General features: G+C 35.4%; 2 protein-coding genes across 4 annotated transcripts; one reads left to right on the top strand and one right to left on the bottom strand.

Annotated features, from left to right (window-relative positions):
• The first annotated feature begins 925 nt into the window (after positions 1-925).
• On the top strand, positions 926-3,087 carry LOC135138787 (sodium-coupled monocarboxylate transporter 2-like). Of its 2 annotated transcripts, XM_064068803.1 has the most exons (8): positions 926-1,119; positions 1,179-1,456; positions 1,504-1,729; positions 1,780-1,920; positions 1,967-2,185; positions 2,232-2,502; positions 2,556-2,746; positions 2,799-3,087. In XM_064068803.1, exons 1-8 carry the CDS (start codon positions 953-955, stop codon positions 3,070-3,072), a joined length of 1,767 nt encoding a protein of 588 aa, XP_063924873.1. In that variant the 5' UTR covers positions 926-952; the 3' UTR covers positions 3,073-3,087. The 2 variants fall into 2 exon arrangements, with proteins under 2 accessions (XP_063924873.1, XP_063924874.1); XM_064068804.1 differs by lacking the exon at positions 2,556-2,746 and having other exon boundaries at positions 2,232-2,368; positions 2,799-2,944.
• Positions 3,088-13,791: 10,704 nt separating this feature from the next.
• On the bottom strand, positions 13,792-16,797 carry LOC135138099 (sodium-coupled monocarboxylate transporter 2-like). 2 transcript variants are annotated; one of them, XM_064067958.1, is made up of 9 exons: positions 16,725-16,797; positions 15,743-15,949; positions 15,408-15,685; positions 15,138-15,360; positions 14,944-15,084; positions 14,679-14,897; positions 14,362-14,632; positions 14,120-14,310; positions 13,792-14,066 (listed from the first exon to the last, which is right to left on the bottom strand). In XM_064067958.1, the coding sequence occupies exons 2-9, from the start codon at positions 15,907-15,909 to the stop codon at positions 13,793-13,795; spliced, it is 1,764 nt and encodes a 587-aa protein (XP_063924028.1). In that variant the 5' UTR covers positions 15,910-15,949; positions 16,725-16,797; the 3' UTR covers position 13,792. The 2 variants fall into 2 exon arrangements, with proteins under 2 accessions (XP_063924028.1, XP_063924027.1); XM_064067957.1 differs by lacking the exon at positions 16,725-16,797 and having other exon boundaries at positions 15,743-16,019.
• Positions 16,798-17,177: the final 380 nt, after the last annotated feature.

Below are 17,177 nucleotides of genomic sequence, written 5' to 3'. Positions count from 1 at the left end.
TTTTATTAGAAAACTTGACTAGAAATTCATTCTTACAAGGAATAACTGGATACTGTTACGTTTCATCTTCAAAAATTCCACAATGAAAATTCCAGTGTATTAATCAGAATTATTCTAACGTGCTGCTGTATTGAATACTGTCGTTTTGAAACATACGTTTCTATTTAACGATCCCAACCTACAAACAACCTGAATTCAAATAAATGTAGCAAATTATATTCAGACGTACACGTCCTGTTTGCTGTCACCCTTGGCAGCTACAAGTAATAGTGTATTATACGCCAAGGTAGTGAAGACAATCACTCTAGACCGAACGCAGATTAGCAGTAGTAGCGCACTACAAAATACAAATTTTAATTTCAAATTGTCAATGAATTGACGCTATTTTTTTCGGAAATATGTCAAGCAATGGACTATGTGTCCCTAACAAGATGCGGTTATGGCAGTTAGCACTTTTACATTCGTCGTGAAAATAATTTCCAAAATCTGGTAATAATGGCCAACTTTCGTTTGTTAAGCATTACATAACCTCAATCCTTATTATAGACCTTGGTCAATAATAACTTCACTTCCATTATTAACCTTGGTCAGATTTAATTATCAGTAGAGAAAAACGAATTCACTACTCACAGACAAGTATGATAATGGTGCGTTTCTAGGCTACTAGTGAAAAAAATATTATAATAGGGCTAGGGAAGCTATAATTATTATGCGTAATTTATATTCAAAGAAAGTTCGTGATTAGTTAGAATTATAGTCTATGATTCAAACACAACAGAAGTCAAACACAAAAACATTGATTGATAAGAGTTTTATGGCTATACAAAACAAAAGATAAGAACGTACCTAAAATACAAATAAATCACAAATACAGGTTAACACAGTTTTAATGTAGGTAAACGTTCACTGTTGGCTAGCGCTTAACGCTGTAGATTCAGAACAATTGGCAAAAATGCTAACAGTTTTCGACTACTTAATACTCTGTGCCATGTTATTAATAAGCGTGGCTATTGGAATCTACTTCGGTTGCTTTGGAACTAAACAAGCGACTACTAAAGAATATTTACATGGTGGTAAAAAAATGGGTGTGATTGCTGTTGGAGTTTCTGTAGGCGTGAGGTAGTTTTGCATATTTCAAAACTTGCTTCAGAAGTAGCTAATTACGGATCTATTTTCAGTCACTTTTCAGGAGTGACCATGATGGCCATTCCAGCAGACGTATACAAATTCGGAGCCTATTTACTCTTCATCAATCTGGCTGCTATTCTAGTCGGACTTCTTTCAGTTTATGTTTACTTGCCAGTCTTCTTTCAATTACAAATTAGCAGTAGTTACGAATACCTAGCAAAGAGATTTGACAACCGTACTAAACAGTTGGCGGTGTATTTGTACCTCTTTTCAGAGATTATTTTTTTTCCCTTGCTAGCCTACATTCCAGCTTTGGCATTTTCAGCCAGTAAGTGAAACAAGGACGATTTTAAATAACTACAATTTCACTTCTAGCGAGTGGCCTCAGTGTTAATTTAACAGCTTTCGTAGTTTGTGCTTTGTGTATCTTCTATACCACAATTGGAGGACTAAAGACGGTGGTTTGGACCGATTTTTTCCAGTTTATTGTGATCATGGTATCCGTAATTATCAACTGCTATCTGGGTTTGGAAAAATCAGGTGGCTTTATGTCGATTTGGGACACTGCTTTAAGTGGCCAAAGACTTATTAATATTACGGAGTATTTTGAAGCAAAGTCTAGAAGATTTCGTAGTAAATTTATTTTTGTAGTTTTAATGTAGATCTAACACGACAAGATTCATTCTGGACTATGACTGTGGGATACACTATAACACTAGCATCTACCATTGTCGTACATCAAACTGGAGTTCAGAAATACTTGTCTGTTTCAAAATTTCGTCACTGCATTTGGTAATTTTTTTTCACGATGTGGTGGTAGCTAATGTATATATTTTAGGTCTGTCGTATACAGCACATTTTGTAAATGTGCAGTTTCAACTCTCTGCGTCTTTATTGGTCTTGAAATATATGCCAAATACTCAGACTGTGACCCTCTAATCAGCAATAAAATTAAAAAATATGATCACATATTACCTTATTTCCTGACAGAAGTAGCAGGACAAACACCTGGAATTTTAGGTCTTTTTGTAGCGTCAATTTTTAGTGCTGCCTTAAGGTAATAATCACCGATTTATGAAATAAAGTAACTTAACTTTTTTTAGTTCGATGTCGTCACTTCTAAATTCGATAGCTGGAATTATCTATAACGATTTAATAAAGAAACGTTTAAAGAAGGAATATTCTGAACTAACACAAAGTAACATTTTGAAAGTACTTATCATCCTCTGCGGGGTTGCAGGTACTTGTTTAGTGTTTCTTATTCAACACTTGGGACCACTACTTGCTTTAAATGTTGCACTTAGGGGACCAATTAACGGTCCACTTCTTGGAATGTTTACACTGGGAATGCTTTTCCCTAAAAGTAATTCAGAGGTTCAATTTTCAAACTGATTTGGTGGGGTTTTATTCTTTCTTTTTGTTACTAGGGAGCTTTCTATGGTGGATTGATTAGCCTCATTTCTGTGTCAGCGTTAATGATAATAACAAAATATTATGAACTTAGACAGGTATTAGTTCATCCAACAAAGCCTTTCTCTGTCGACAGCTGTGAAAATGTATTTAAAAATTCTTCCACGAATTCTATACTTGCTCGTGTGACTAATTTCACGACTACCACGTAAATAATATATATATTTTTTAATTTTATTTTAATGGTTTTACGTTTGCAGTACTACTTATCAGGAAGTTCCATTTCTCTTCAAATTGTCTTTCCACTACTACACATTACTAGGGGCTATACTTACAATACTTATAGGAGTATTAATAAGTTGCATGTCATCAAAGAGTCAGAACCTTGTTGATGAAGATCTCATCAGCCCTATTTGTCAAAAGTTTTTGTCAAAAAAACGTCACAGAAAATACGATGAATTTCATGAGAAAGATAGTAGAAAACATCTTATAGAAGTTAATTCCGAAAAAAATACTACTCTCAATGCTGTCTAACTTGTGGTAGTACTAAATGGCAAAATAAAATTGAAATTAAATTATGTAATGATAAATTTGTAGAAAATTGTGTTTGTGCTGAGCTTAAGAATACAAAAATTCAATGTTGTCTATATTCTCTGATCTAGAATATAATGTATTTTATTAGGGTAAATTCTATTATTTGATGTTGCTTTTCATTTACTAAGTTTATACAGATAACACAACAACTCTAACACAATTATAACAATACTGCCAAAAAAATAGGTGTGAATAAATAAATTTTTAAATAAATAGAAAGATCATTTAAGACGACGGCATCACTTTTTTAGAAGAGATGAACAGGGAATTCTGAATCGGGTGCAAAATTGTATAAAAATTTCATAATAATTTTACAACACTCTGTGACGGATCGTCAATAAGAAGAAGCAGAACAAATCCCCCGAATGTAAGCACAAAATTCGCAAAATTTGTAAATCTCAATTACTCGACACGCATATCCAATATGCATATAGTGCCATCCAAACGGGTAAAATCGCAAGCGATCATTAATCTCCACAGGTAAGAACAAAAATTCGCATAAAAAGTTGAGAAATTTACGACTTAACTTGACCCGAACTCGCGTAAATCCATCTGTTTTAGTCGTAAGAAAATTCACTCGACTTTTGGGATGCCACCGGTCGTGCTGTTACTGTGAGCCCTCGAATTTCTGTTGAAAGCTGGAAAGTTCAGTCAGTTTGTGTCCGAAGCAATAGATCGTAAAAGCCAGGTGGACGTAATTTATACCGATTTTCAAAAAACTTTGAAATTGACCACTTCATTCTCTTAAACAAGTTACATCATTTTGGTTTCACTCAGTCCTTGTTGTCACTTCTGGAATCTTGTTTATTTAACAGAGTCCAGAGTGTTCAATACCGCAATTTTCACTCTTCAAATTTCTCTCCTATCTCTGATGTGCCCCAAGGGTCTAACCTAGGTCCGCTTTTGTTGCTTTTATTTATTAATGACAAAGTTGACGAAATTCATTGTGAAAAGTTATTTTACGCCGATGATATGTAACTCTTCTTTGAAATAAAATTAGTTGGTGACTGTTTAGCTCCGCAAGATATTTTAGATCAATTATTGGAATGGTGCAAGCAAAATCGTTTAACACTTAATATATCCAAATGTAACGTTGTCTTTCACAAGGAAAAAAGAATTTTATCGGCATAATTATGTCTTGGATGCTGTACCCGTAAATCGTGTTGATTCATTCAGAGATCTTGGTATTTTATTTGACCAGAAATTTTATTTCGTGGATCATATATCAGATATCTTAGCTAAATCATATAAAACTTATAGTTTCATTTATAGAAATTGTTAAGATTTCTTTGATAGATCGGTTTTAATCCTTGTCTTTTGCTACCTTATAACGTTCTTCGTTTTTTGTATAACCTAGTTCATTTTCGGATCGACTGCCCGTATCTTCTGCATAAATTAAACTTTTTGGTTCCTCGTTTAAACTTAAGAAATTCGAATATGTTTTATGGTATTTCTAAAAGAACGAATGTCTTAGTTAGGTCACCAGTGGCACTAATGTCCGATCTAGCTAACAACATTAATTGTGTGTGTGATATTTACTTTATCTCCATAGCTGCAATTTCAAACGCTGTTTCATTTATTGAAGTATGACTGATATTTTTACTTCCCGAGCGTAAGCAAAGGAAGTACTGTAATCGAGTCCGTCGGCCGACTCTCTACTTTTACGTTTTCTCGATCTTTCATGACCCCTAAAAGACGAAGAAATAGGTCTCCTATTTCCGTCTGTCTGTCCGTCTGTCCGTCTGTCTGCCGTCCCGGATTTTTATTAGACAAATAATCTCCGAAAGTTCTGGACCGATTGTTGTGAAATTTTGTACTTATATTAAGAAAATCATGTAGATGGTAAAACGCTGACCAAAATTTGTCTAATCATCCCCACCACTAATGCGATGACGTCATTTCAGAATTGTACATAGTAAATGGGTTTTAAATTGTATAAAATAACATAGTCCTACACATAGAGTTTATGACTCCGAATTGAGTTTATACCAGAAACATCCAGATTTTCAGAAAAAAAAAACAAAATTATGAAACAACATTTTGCCATTAAATTTTGAATCTGCAAAACCGAATGCTTTGAAATCTTGCAGATGTAAATTTTTAGTCAAAATATATTTACTTATCCCCTCCAAAAAATTGATAATGTCAGTTCAAAAGTTTGCCGAGTAAATCCTATCTTAAATGTGCAAAGTATGATGAGACAATACTTGTGATTTATCATTTCATTCATATTTTTTGGATTTGCATATATAGGGTGACTCAAAAAAATTTATGAATGCGTGAATTTATTTTATTGCTTTAATCAAGAAAAAGCAGAAAGGAGAAACAACATCGTAATCAAAGGAGGGAAACTACAAGGAAGCGAAATAACAGCAGAGGTTGAAGAACTCCTAAAAAATAAGGTAGGAATCCAAACTAAGATACAAGATGCAAGATTAGTCAGCGAAAAATACGACATAGTAGTAGCAAAGATAGAGAACTGGGACACAAAAAGAGCAATCATGAAACAGAAGAACAAATTAAAAGGATCAAAAACGTTTATTGAAGACGATTACACCAAACAAGAGAGCGAGATACAGAAGAAAATAAGAGGAATAGCAGCAGCAGAAAAAGGGAAAGGAGTCGAGGCAAAAGTAGGGTACAAAAAGATGATATGGGCAGGAGAAGTCTGGCATTGGGACACTAAATTAGACAAATTAGTGAAAGCACCGTCGCACCCCAAAGAAAATCCAAAAAACTAACAGAGGAAGAAACCACACACCGGAAAACAATGACGACGTATGCAAAGCTCATGGATGACCCGATAGGAATTACGAAGAGAAAGAAAAACCCGAAAATTAGAATAGTAACATGGAATGTTCGAGGAACATATAGCGAAGGAAAACTCAAACAAATAATTCAAGAATTACAAAGGTATAATATAGATGTAGCAGCTGTACAAGAGACGAAACAAAAAGGCAAATTCATCACTGAAATAGACAACTACATATTATTTAATAGCGGAATTGACAACAGAGAACTAGGAACAGGATTCATGGTGAAGAAGAGCTTGAAAGGAGCAGTAATTACCTTCAAACCAATCTCAGAAAGAATGAGCTATATAAGATTGAGAAGTAAGTACAGGAAAATAAGCCTAGTGAATATACATGCACGGACTGAAGAGAAAGATCTAGAAGTAAAAACAGAATATTACGAAGAACTAGAAAGAGAATATGTGAAAATACCAAAGCATGACATTAAAATGGCTATAGGAGACGCCAACGCAATGATAGGTAAAGAGAATTGCTACAGCCTAACAATCGGGAAAGAAAGCAAACACCAAAAAACGAATCAAAATGGAGAAAAACTGATAGAGTTTGCAGAAGAAAATAAAATGGTAGTCAAAAGCACCTTTTTTGCGCAGAAAGAGATCTACAAAGGCACATGGATGTCACCTGACGGAAAAACGGTCAACCAAATAGACCACATACTGGTAGAAAGGAGAGATGCCCAACTAATAACCAGATTAAGAAGCTACAGAGGAGCAGAAGCGAATTCAGACCACTTTCTAGTAAGAGCAGACCTCAAACAAGAAATACCGAAGAAAAAAGAAGGAAAGAAGACGCAACGTGATATAAATGTAAACAAACTTAAGAAAGCTGAAGTACAACAGGAATACGAACAAAAGATGAATGAGAGAATAAGATCAACAGAGCAAGACATACCTATAGAAGAGAGGTGGGAAGAACTACTAGAGAACATATGGAAGACCTTGGAAGAAGTACTAGGGTTCGTCAAAAAAGACAACAAAAATAGAAACGAATGGTTTGACGAGGAATGTAGAAAAGCAATAGAAGCGGGGAGGTCAGCCAGACAGAAATATCTAAAATCAAAAAATGAGAAGAACCAAAAACATTACCAAGAAAAAAGGAAAGAGTACAAGAAGATATGCAGAAATAAGAAACGAGAAGAAAGATGGAAGAACAAATACGACAAATAGAAGAAAACTTCAACAAGAATGAAATAAGGAACTTCTACCAGGACGTGAAAAAAGAGAAAAGAGGCTATCAACCACGAGTAATATATTGTAAAGACAAGGACGGCAACCTGATAGGGGACGAACAAGCAAGAATAAAACGATGGGCAGAATACTTTGAAGAGCTGCTAAACGAACAGGATACACAGCAAGATACGAACGAAAGAGTGAACGACTCGGATGACCCAGATGAAACAATAGAAATTGACGAAGGAGAGATCAGAGAAACACTAAGGCAGATGAAAAACAACAAAAGTCCTGGTAGAAACGGAATAAAGGGCGAGATGCTAAAGTACGGAGGAGAAGCAGTAGCATCAGAGATACATCGCCTAGTGCTAGAATGTTGGATGGAAGGAAAAATACCAGAACAATGGAGTGAAGCAGTACTTTGCCCGATATTTAAAAAAGGAGATATTACGAAATGCGAAAATTATCGCGGAATAGCGCTGCTAGACGTAACGTATAAGGTAATGGCCACTTGCATCAACCGAAGACTAAAGCAGCATATGGAAAAAATAGTAGGAGAATATCAAGCAGGGTTTAGGAAAAGTATATCAACTGTAGACCAGATATTTATATTGAAGCATCTACAAGAAGTACATTACGAGCAGGGAATCAACTTATATCTGCTGTTCATAGACTTTAAAAAAGCCTATGACACGGTTAACAGGAAAGAACTGCTAGAAGCCATGAAAGAACTGGGAGTCCCAAGAAAACTAATAAAACTGACAAAGATGACCCTGCAGAACACCAGAAACAGAGTCAGGATAAATGGTCTGTTGTCAGAACCATTCCAAGTAAGAACAGGACTCCGGCAAGGAGATCCAATATCAACTACCCTGTTCAATCTAGTACTCGAAGCAATAATAAGGAGAAGTGGCATCCACAGAACGAGCACGATATACGAAAAAAGACACCAAAATATAGCCTTTGCAGATGACGTGACATGTACAGGGTGACTGCGAAATAAGTGCAAATATTTTAACCACGGGATCCCCCACCCTAGTAGAGCCGAAATATAGAAAAAACAAATTAAAAATCGAATGGGGCAAAACCCCCATGAACCACCCTCGATACGAAGGCACTGAGCCACCTTGTAAACAGAGTTGGAAAAACGTTCGAATAAAAATGACCTAAACACTTTCAGTTTCAATTAAATGTAAAACCGACTTTTTGCTGCTTATCATTCGGTCATTCATTTACTCATTCATCGTTAAAGGTCAGTGTGAAAGTTTTTTGGTAATTTTGATTCTGACGGATGTTTGGTCCTTGTCACAACGATTTTAGATTGTTTATTGGAACAGAAATACGAGCAACTTAGAATGCTACTACCTTTTTACAAGAAATGTTGAAAATGTTGTCCTTGACTAGCAATACACGCGTCAGAGCGTCGCAAGAGGTTTGTTGATAGGTAGAAACCACTTTCACTCGTTGAAGCTCTTCGATAATTTCTGGACACTGTTGATTTCCACAAACGAACTGTTTCATCCAACCGATACACATTTATCGAAAACCGTCTCTTGCAATCGTAATTGTTGACGAGCATGTGGAGTTTGATCGGACAAAAAGTGAGTTACACAACGTGGACAGCGGGCTCCAAACCCTTTACTTTGTCAACATGGTATGGATGTGGCCGCATTCTTTTAATGTAGGATGCACTACAAGCTGTGACAATCCAACTTCTTCTTTCTGTCCTATCACGGCCACGATCGTGAGTTTGAAGTTGAAGGTACCATGATCTCGGAGTTGCTGTACCACTGATGCAAATGTTCGCCCACACCAATTACCATATCGACACAATCTGCATGGGAAAACTCCACCATAAACCGATTTCACCGACCGCTCGATGCTAACTCGCCCTTTCCGTGTTTTTCACGTTGCGATTAAAAAAGTGCCTGATAAAATCACTTTTTTGGTTCTTAATCCGACTCGCTCTATTCCATTCATTGTAGTAATTATGTAGGTCACAAAACAGTCCAGCGGCGCGTACAACAATTTACATTTAATTTCAAATAATTTTTTCTAGACACTGGTACTACATAGGACCGTGAATTTTACCCAGTGACATAATCATATTGTGACCTATTCCCCATTTTTTTTTGCATGTATTTCGCAATCACCTTGTATAACGAGAACAGAAGCAGAAATGAAGAAAATGACAAAAAATCTAATCAGAGAAGCGAAACGAACGGGTTTAGCGATCAACCAAGAGAAAACGAAGTTTATGAAGATGGAAACAAAACAAACCCCAGCAAAACCACTGAAAGTAACTACAGAAGAAGGAACAACATACGAATTCGAAGAAGTAAATAGGTTCAAATATCTAGGAGTAGTAATTACAAACAAAAACGAAATGAACGAAGAGATAGAAGAACGGATCGCGAAAGCAAACAAGAGTGTAGGAAGATTAAGCAGATTTCTGAGGAGTAAGAATGTAACACGACGAACAAAGAAACAAGTATATAAGACAATAGTAAGACCTACAGTCCTGTACGCTAGTGAAACATGGACGCTAACGAACGAAAAGGAACAGAAGTTGGAAGTATGAGAACGCAAGATACTACGAAAGATATATGGAGGTATAAAAGAACTAGAACAATGGAGAAGGAGAACAAACCGAGAGATCGAGGAAATATACGGAGAACCAACAATCACGAAGATAATCAGAGCACAGAGACTGAGATGGCTAGGCCACGTCGGAAGAGCACCAGAGGAACGGACAATCGGGAAAGTATTAGACCGCCTAAAAGGAGGAAAGAAAAAGAGAGGAAGGCCAAAACTGAAATGGATAGACGATGTTCGAAAAGATCTTCAAAACTTAGGCATTGAAGATTGGAGATCCAAAGCAGCCGACAGGAACAAATGGAAAATTATTGTAAAAAAAGCCCAGGGCCTTTAAGGCCTGCAGAGCTGAATTATATATATAATCAAGAATTACAAAACTGATACTTTGAAATCTTGCAGACGTTTTAAGGTCATTGTAAGCATGGTAAATTGTTAATCAAAATAAATCTGTTTATTTCTCCCAAAAAATTGTTATTTCAAAATTTTTCCGAATAAATTCTACACAAAATGTGCAAAATATTGTAATTCATCATAGCATTCATATTTTTTATTGATCAAATTAAGAACGAGTGACTTTCCCGAAAATGTGAAAATACAAACATCTTTATTTAATAGGAATTATAATAATGATATTCAGAACATTTTGTCGATTGTAGCTTACTAGTTAATTGTTTTGATTCTGTTTTGAGGGGACGAACTCATTAAATTCAAACTAATTTCTACGTTACATTCTTCCGATGTATAAACATAAACACTTGTTTTTCTTATCGAGGATAACCTAAAGACGTACAGTAATGGAATCCATTGGGCAAGTTGTCGCTTTCAAATTTTCTCGATATTTCATAACTCCTAGACAAGGCCGTAGCTAGGGGGAGGCTAGGGGGTGCTCCCCTAGATCTAGACAAATTATAATTAACCAAATGTGAATTACAGCATCCAAAAACCGAAAAAATGTAGTGTTTCATTCAATAAACGGAAGTCAGAGCAATAAAAAAGTCTGGACCATCGGCATTGTCATCCAGTTATTCCAATCCTTAGAAAACATGTTTTAGTTTAGTTTGTGTTTCACCGTCACGTCTACAGATTAATAAGGGTTGTGGGTATTTGTCTTAAACTACAGGATGTTCCTTTTATCTGTTTACGCCTGACAATTTTTGCATAGGCAACATATTATACACCCCAGAGACGACTTCGTCCAATTTAATTTTTTTTTAATAAGTAGTCATAGCAATCACAAAAAAATGACAAAGATGTCAATGCCAAACAATGACAAAATTGAAAAAATTAATGCTCAATTTATTTTAAAATGCCCCGCTACAAAAATGTCATCACGATTCCGACAGCGAGGGTTGTACTGTCTAAACTTTTTAGACCAATTTTTTTCATTTTATCACAGAATTTCTTAGTTTTTATTTTTTTTTATTTTTATTATTGTATCCTACTTAAATTAATCTTATTATTAAGTTAAACCTACATACAGCGTGTTATTGAAAGCTACGTACAAAATAAAATCCACAATTGGTCTCGAGGTGTGGGTGCCAAAAGTTAAAAAAAGTTCAGGTAAAAGTGTTCTCCTTTTAGAGATAAAAATTATGACAATTTATGTCCAAATTTGTTGTACGCCTCTGATAAAAAGATCATCTCTCGTTTCTATGGCAACATTTAGTCTTGACAAAAGTTTTATTGTTACAGTTGCTAGGATTCAGTAAAATAATTTAATTTTACCTATTTATCCTTAAGTAGCGTCTAAAAAGGTTGGAAAAGGGTTAATTTTCCCCTTATTATTTTGATAACACAAAATAAGATTTTCAGACTTCTTAGGCTTCGCGAAGAACTGTCAATTTTGTTGTACGTACCTTTCAATAACACTCTGTATATATGAGTTTTAGTTATTTCCTGTAATTGGGTCAATATCACCTGTTGGAAAATAAGCCGACTATTATTAAAAAAAAAACGAATTCTAGTTCCTCTCTTTTTTTTCAAAAATATTCTGAAGCATTTCTTGATTTATGTCAACGCAGTATTTCGTAGTAAAATCATTACTGGTTAATTGCTATCAAACAATTGTAATATCGTGTACGTTTCTCACACTCGCTAGAAGAATTTTTATGGTGTACGGTTCTGCACATGTTGTTTGCAATGTCTGACAAGCGCAATGATATTTGCAATTTGCGAATATGCGAATTTTGTTCCTGCGTTCCTGGATTGGTGGTTGAGTTTGTTTATCTATTTGAATCGTACTATATGCATATTAGGTGTGTTAATTAAAAAATTTAGATTTTTGCAAATTTTCGAGTTATGTTTTGGGGATTTGTTATTCGTCTTTTTTGTTACAATTTTCTCGTGAACGAATTTAGTGATGGCTCGTCACAAAAAGAAACAGAACATGTAACATGAAAATGTTACCACGATTTAAATAGCGCGCGCCTTTACAGAGTATGGGGGTAGGAGCTGGAAGGTTCGAGAAGAGCGTGGTTTTCGGGGTTTTGGAGACGGCGACGAGAGAAGGTCGAGAGAAAAAGACACGGAAGTTTTGGGGTGCCGTTGTTCACGAAAAAGGGGTGAAAAGTTAGTGTCAAGGAGAGGTGTCATCCTGTCATCCTGGTAAGTCTGTCGAACCGCCGACCTGGAGGTGAATTAACCGCGTTCATGGACTGCTAAACGCCACAGCCAACCGAACTCCTGCCCACCACATTTTTTTTTATTTCGAATCAGAGTTTTTTTTTATGTAATTAGTGGATTTAATTTATTTTGTACAAATAAAAAGAGCATTGGTGAAGTTGGGTGGTCTCAGTCCCCCCAACCCTCCTTTCCACCACAACGACTGAGTGGCGCCCTACTATTTTTGGTTAGTTAGAGTTTAGCAACGAAGTTGAATCCAAGGTAAGTGCAAACACCACGAGAAGAACCCGCTCTCCGAAAGCAGCACCGGCGTAAAAAGAAGATAAGAGGTTATAAACAAATCCTCCGAATGTAAGCACAAAATTCGCAAAATTGGTAAATCTCAATTACCCAACACGCATATCCAATTTTGCATATAGTGCCATCCAAACGGAAATCGCAAGCGATCATTAATTTTCAAAGGTAAGAACAAAAATTCGCAAAAAAAGTTGAAAAATTGTCCTGACCCGAACCCGCGGAAATCAATCTGTTTTAGTCGTAAGAAAATTCAGTCAACTTCTGGGATGCTACCGATCGTGCTGTTGCTATGAATCCCGAAATCTTCCAACTTGAATTGCTGCCCGAATTTCTGTTGAATTTTGAGCAAAGCTGGACTTGGAAAGTTTGTTGAAACTGGAAGAAGGCTGGACTTAGAAGACTCAGACCATGTTGTGGTAATATTTTGTCAACTTCTAGCCCAGCTGAAAGGCTTCTGCTATTTACCTCCGCGTTTCTTTGACCGTCTAGTGACCGCTTTGTAGTTTTCGATAGTTTATTATTAAAAATAAGTTGCACGTATAATTGTTAAATTTTAGAAGATATCGTACATAATTAGGTTCCATTTTTGATAATATCGCAATAATTGAATCAACTATACAATTAGTTTTTATTAGTTTTCGTAGGTAAATAAGTAAATAAAAGCGAGTTGCACAGCGTACTTATGCATGTTTTAGTCATGTAGGTTTATTCCTATATTTTGTATGATTCTTTTGCCTGGCATATAAACTTCCACTTGAAAACAGCAAGGTAAATAACACGTGCTGACGAATTTGTTTAAATTTGACAACTTTTCAGATGGAAAAATCGATGCGATGTCATTTTGTTTAAACAATTGTCCTTTTATAAAATTACAAACTAAATTTGATGTAGAAATACCACGTGTTCATACTTACAACATCAAAACAAACTATTAACATAAAGAGTTTTCTTCTGCCTCTTCTTCGTTATCGCTAAAATATAGGTGGTTGCCTACATTATTGAAATCATTTTAATTTTATTTAATTTTTCTTTTAAATGCAGTTTTTCTATTCAGCGCGAAATTTAATTTTCTAATCAGGACACCACAAACAAAAAGCAATATAATATAATTAGGTAATACAATTTTGTTATTATCATAATATTTTTAATACTACCACCTTATTATACAGTATTGTCTGTAGTATTTTCTTCGCGATTAACTTTCATAAGATGCCTTTTACTTTCTTTCTCATGAAGTTCGTCGTATTTTCTGTGTTCTTCTTTTAAAAAAAACTTCCGACAAACGGGACTAATGAGATTTGGATCAGTAGACTTCTGTTTCTTTTTTGTCATACAACTTATTAATACTCCTATAAGTACTGCAAGCATAGTTCCTAAAAATGTATAATACTGAAATGATAGTTTCAGAAAGAATGGAGCTTGTTGGTGAGCAGAACTGCAAAAGTGAATACATTAAATTTAGATTGAAAAACAACACTATTATTTTACGCGGTAGTTGTGGAGTTAAACAGATGAGACTGTAAAGCATTCACAGAACTGTTATCAAACAAATTTGCACAACCTTCGACAGAGACAGGTCTAGTTGGATGAATTAACACCTTTCTAAGTTCATAGTATTTCGTTGCCATCATTAACTCTGTCACAGAAATAAGGCTAATCAATCCACCATAGAAAGCACCCTAGTAACAAAAAGAAAAAATATAACGCTACCAATCATTTTGAAAACGAACATCTGCATTAGTTCTAGGGAAAAGCATTCCTAGTGTAAACATTCCAAGAAGTGGACCGTTAATAGGAGCCCTGAGTGCAATATTTAAAGCAAGTAGTGGTCCCAAATGTTCAATAACGAACACTAAACAAGTACATGCAACCCCACAGAGGATAACAATCAGTTTCAAAATGTTACTCTCTTTTAACTCGGAATATTCCTTCTTCAAACGTTTTTTTACTAAATCGTTGTAGATGATTCCAGCCATCGAATTTAAAAGCGACGACATCGAACTAAAAATAGTGAAATTAGTTGATGTTGTAAATCAATGATTGTTACCTTAAAGCAGCACTGAAAACTGAACCCACAAAAAGACCTGAAACTCCAGGTATATGTCCTGCCACTTGCGTGAGAAAATAGGGCAATAATTGATCATGTTTTCTTATTTTTTTACTGGTTAGAGGATCGCAGTCTGCATATTTGGCGTACACTTCTAGACCAATTAAAACGCACAAAATGGTGACTACACATTTACAAACTGCGCTGTATATGACTGACCTAAATGATGTAAATTAGATACAACCACATCGTGAGAAAAACGTACCAAATGCAGTGACGAAATTTAGGAACAGATAAGTACTTCTGAACTCCAGTTTGATGTATCACAATTGTAGATACCATGGTTGCAGTGTATCCTACACTAACAGCCCAAAATGAATCTTGCCGTGTTAGATCGACACTAAAACTACAAAATAAAATTATTAGGATATGTTCTAAACTTTGTTTTAACATAGGTACTCGACAATATTAAATCTTTCGCCACTTAAAGCAGTTTCCCAAATCGACATAACGCCACCTGACTTTTCCAAACCCAGATAGCAGTTGATAATTACGGATATCATGATGACCATAAACTGGAAACAATCGGTCCAAACCACCGTCTTTAGTCCTCCAATTGTGGTATAGAAGATACACAAAGCACAAACTATGAAAGCTGTTAAATTAACACTGAGTCCACTCACTAAAAGTGAATTTGTAGTTAAGTGAGACAGTAGTTATTTTACCTACTGGCTGAAAATGCTAACGCTGGAATATATGCTAGCAAAGGAAAATATATAATTTCTGAAAAGAGGTACAAATACACCGCTAACTGTTTTGTGCGGTTGTCAAATCTCTTTGCTAGATATTCGTAACTACTGGTAAGCTGTAATTTAAAGAACACTGGTAAGTAAACATAGACTGAAAGAAGTCCGACTAAAACAGTGGACACGATGATATAGAGGAAATAGGCTCCGAATCGGTATACGTCTGCTGGAACGGCCATCATGGTCACTCCTGAAAAGTGACTGAAAATTAATCGAATGTAATTATTTGTGAAACAGGATTTGTAGTACGTAGAGTACCTCACGGCTACAGAAACTCCAACAGCAACAACACCCATTTTTTTACCACCATGTAGATATTCATTGGTAGACGCTTGCTTAGTTCCAAAACAACCGAAATAGATTCCAATAGCGACGCTTATCAATAACACAGCCAAAAGGATTAAGTAGTCGTAAGATGTTAACATTTTTGCCAACTCTTTTGAAACTTCAACGTCGAGCGCTTATCTAGGCATAAGCTTAAATGAAAAGTGTGTTAACCTATATTGTTGTTATTCTTCACACTTGCATATATCGCGGACGTTCTTATCTTTTAACACCATTGACACTTCTACGAAATACTGGTATGCGTAATGTTGTGTACTCTTAATTATTGTTGTTTACAGTAATAAAGCTTTTGTCAACATGATATCAATCGTTAACTTATTTTACTATTTACGTATAAAAATGTGTCGTTCCAATTAATCACGAAAACTTGAAAAATGACTTACACTACTCTGACTTACTGGTGCTAACGTATTCTGGCTGGCAAGAGAAAATTTCAAACAATGTCACATGTTTTTAACAAAACATCTTTTTGAATTTTGACAATTATGGAATCATTTAAATGTATTAATGGAGATATCTATATTGAACATTTACCACAGTACCCAGCAACCACAAATACGAAGGAGCGAGTAGAAGAGAGAAAAAATAAATAAGCGAAAAAGTGCCGGAAAGAGCGAGAAACAATAGAACTTATGATGCAAGAGTGTGATGAACTAAAGAAAGAGAGGAAAGTTGAGATTGTGTATGAACAGTATTTACTAATTCGTGAAAATCCAAATATCCTGCCAGAAATTGGCATGTGAACAAATTTTTTAAAACCCGCGAAAATTAAAAATTTCGTCTTGAACTGCGATCATCTGCAAAATGGAACCCTTTACTATGAACTGTGAATTAATTTTTTTGATGTCACATCGTCAAAAAAACCACACATTGCCTATTATAAAAACCTTACTACCTAATTAAATGCGCTCGTGGGGAGCATTGAAACTACAAAATAAGTTTAAGGTATTCTTAGTATTCACTTTTTGTTTACACAAGCCCTTCACCAACTTACTACCCACAAATTCCCCAGACGAGCTACCAAACAAGTTGCACATGAATTTAAAGTTGGCAGTCACGACATCCACATGACGTCACACAAACTGCGCAATACCATATGATGTCTTCTTGTACCATTGTCCGGTCGTTCTTTTTTTTTTGTTTACGTCGTGGTACACTAAATACGAATCCACAACTGACAAATGTAATTTTGACAAAAAAAATATTTAGTTTTTATTTGTTAAGACATTATTTGGGGGGGGGGGGTCACTGACAAATTGGCCTCATGGATGAGCCACTACTGCGGGAATACCATGGGAATACTTGCTGGACAGTGGGACCCTAACTAATTTTTTAATCATTTAGTATC

Source organism: Zophobas morio, unplaced genomic scaffold (genome assembly GCF_036711695.1).
Source record: "Zophobas morio isolate AGI-343-1 ecotype UQ-CSIRO unplaced genomic scaffold, CSIRO_AGI_Zmor_V1 ptg000030l, whole genome shotgun sequence".
NCBI classification, from domain to species: Eukaryota; Metazoa; Arthropoda; class Insecta; order Coleoptera; family Tenebrionidae; genus Zophobas; species Zophobas morio.
Note: the sequence above shows the minus strand (reverse complement) of the source record. Positions and strands in the feature narration are given on the sequence as shown.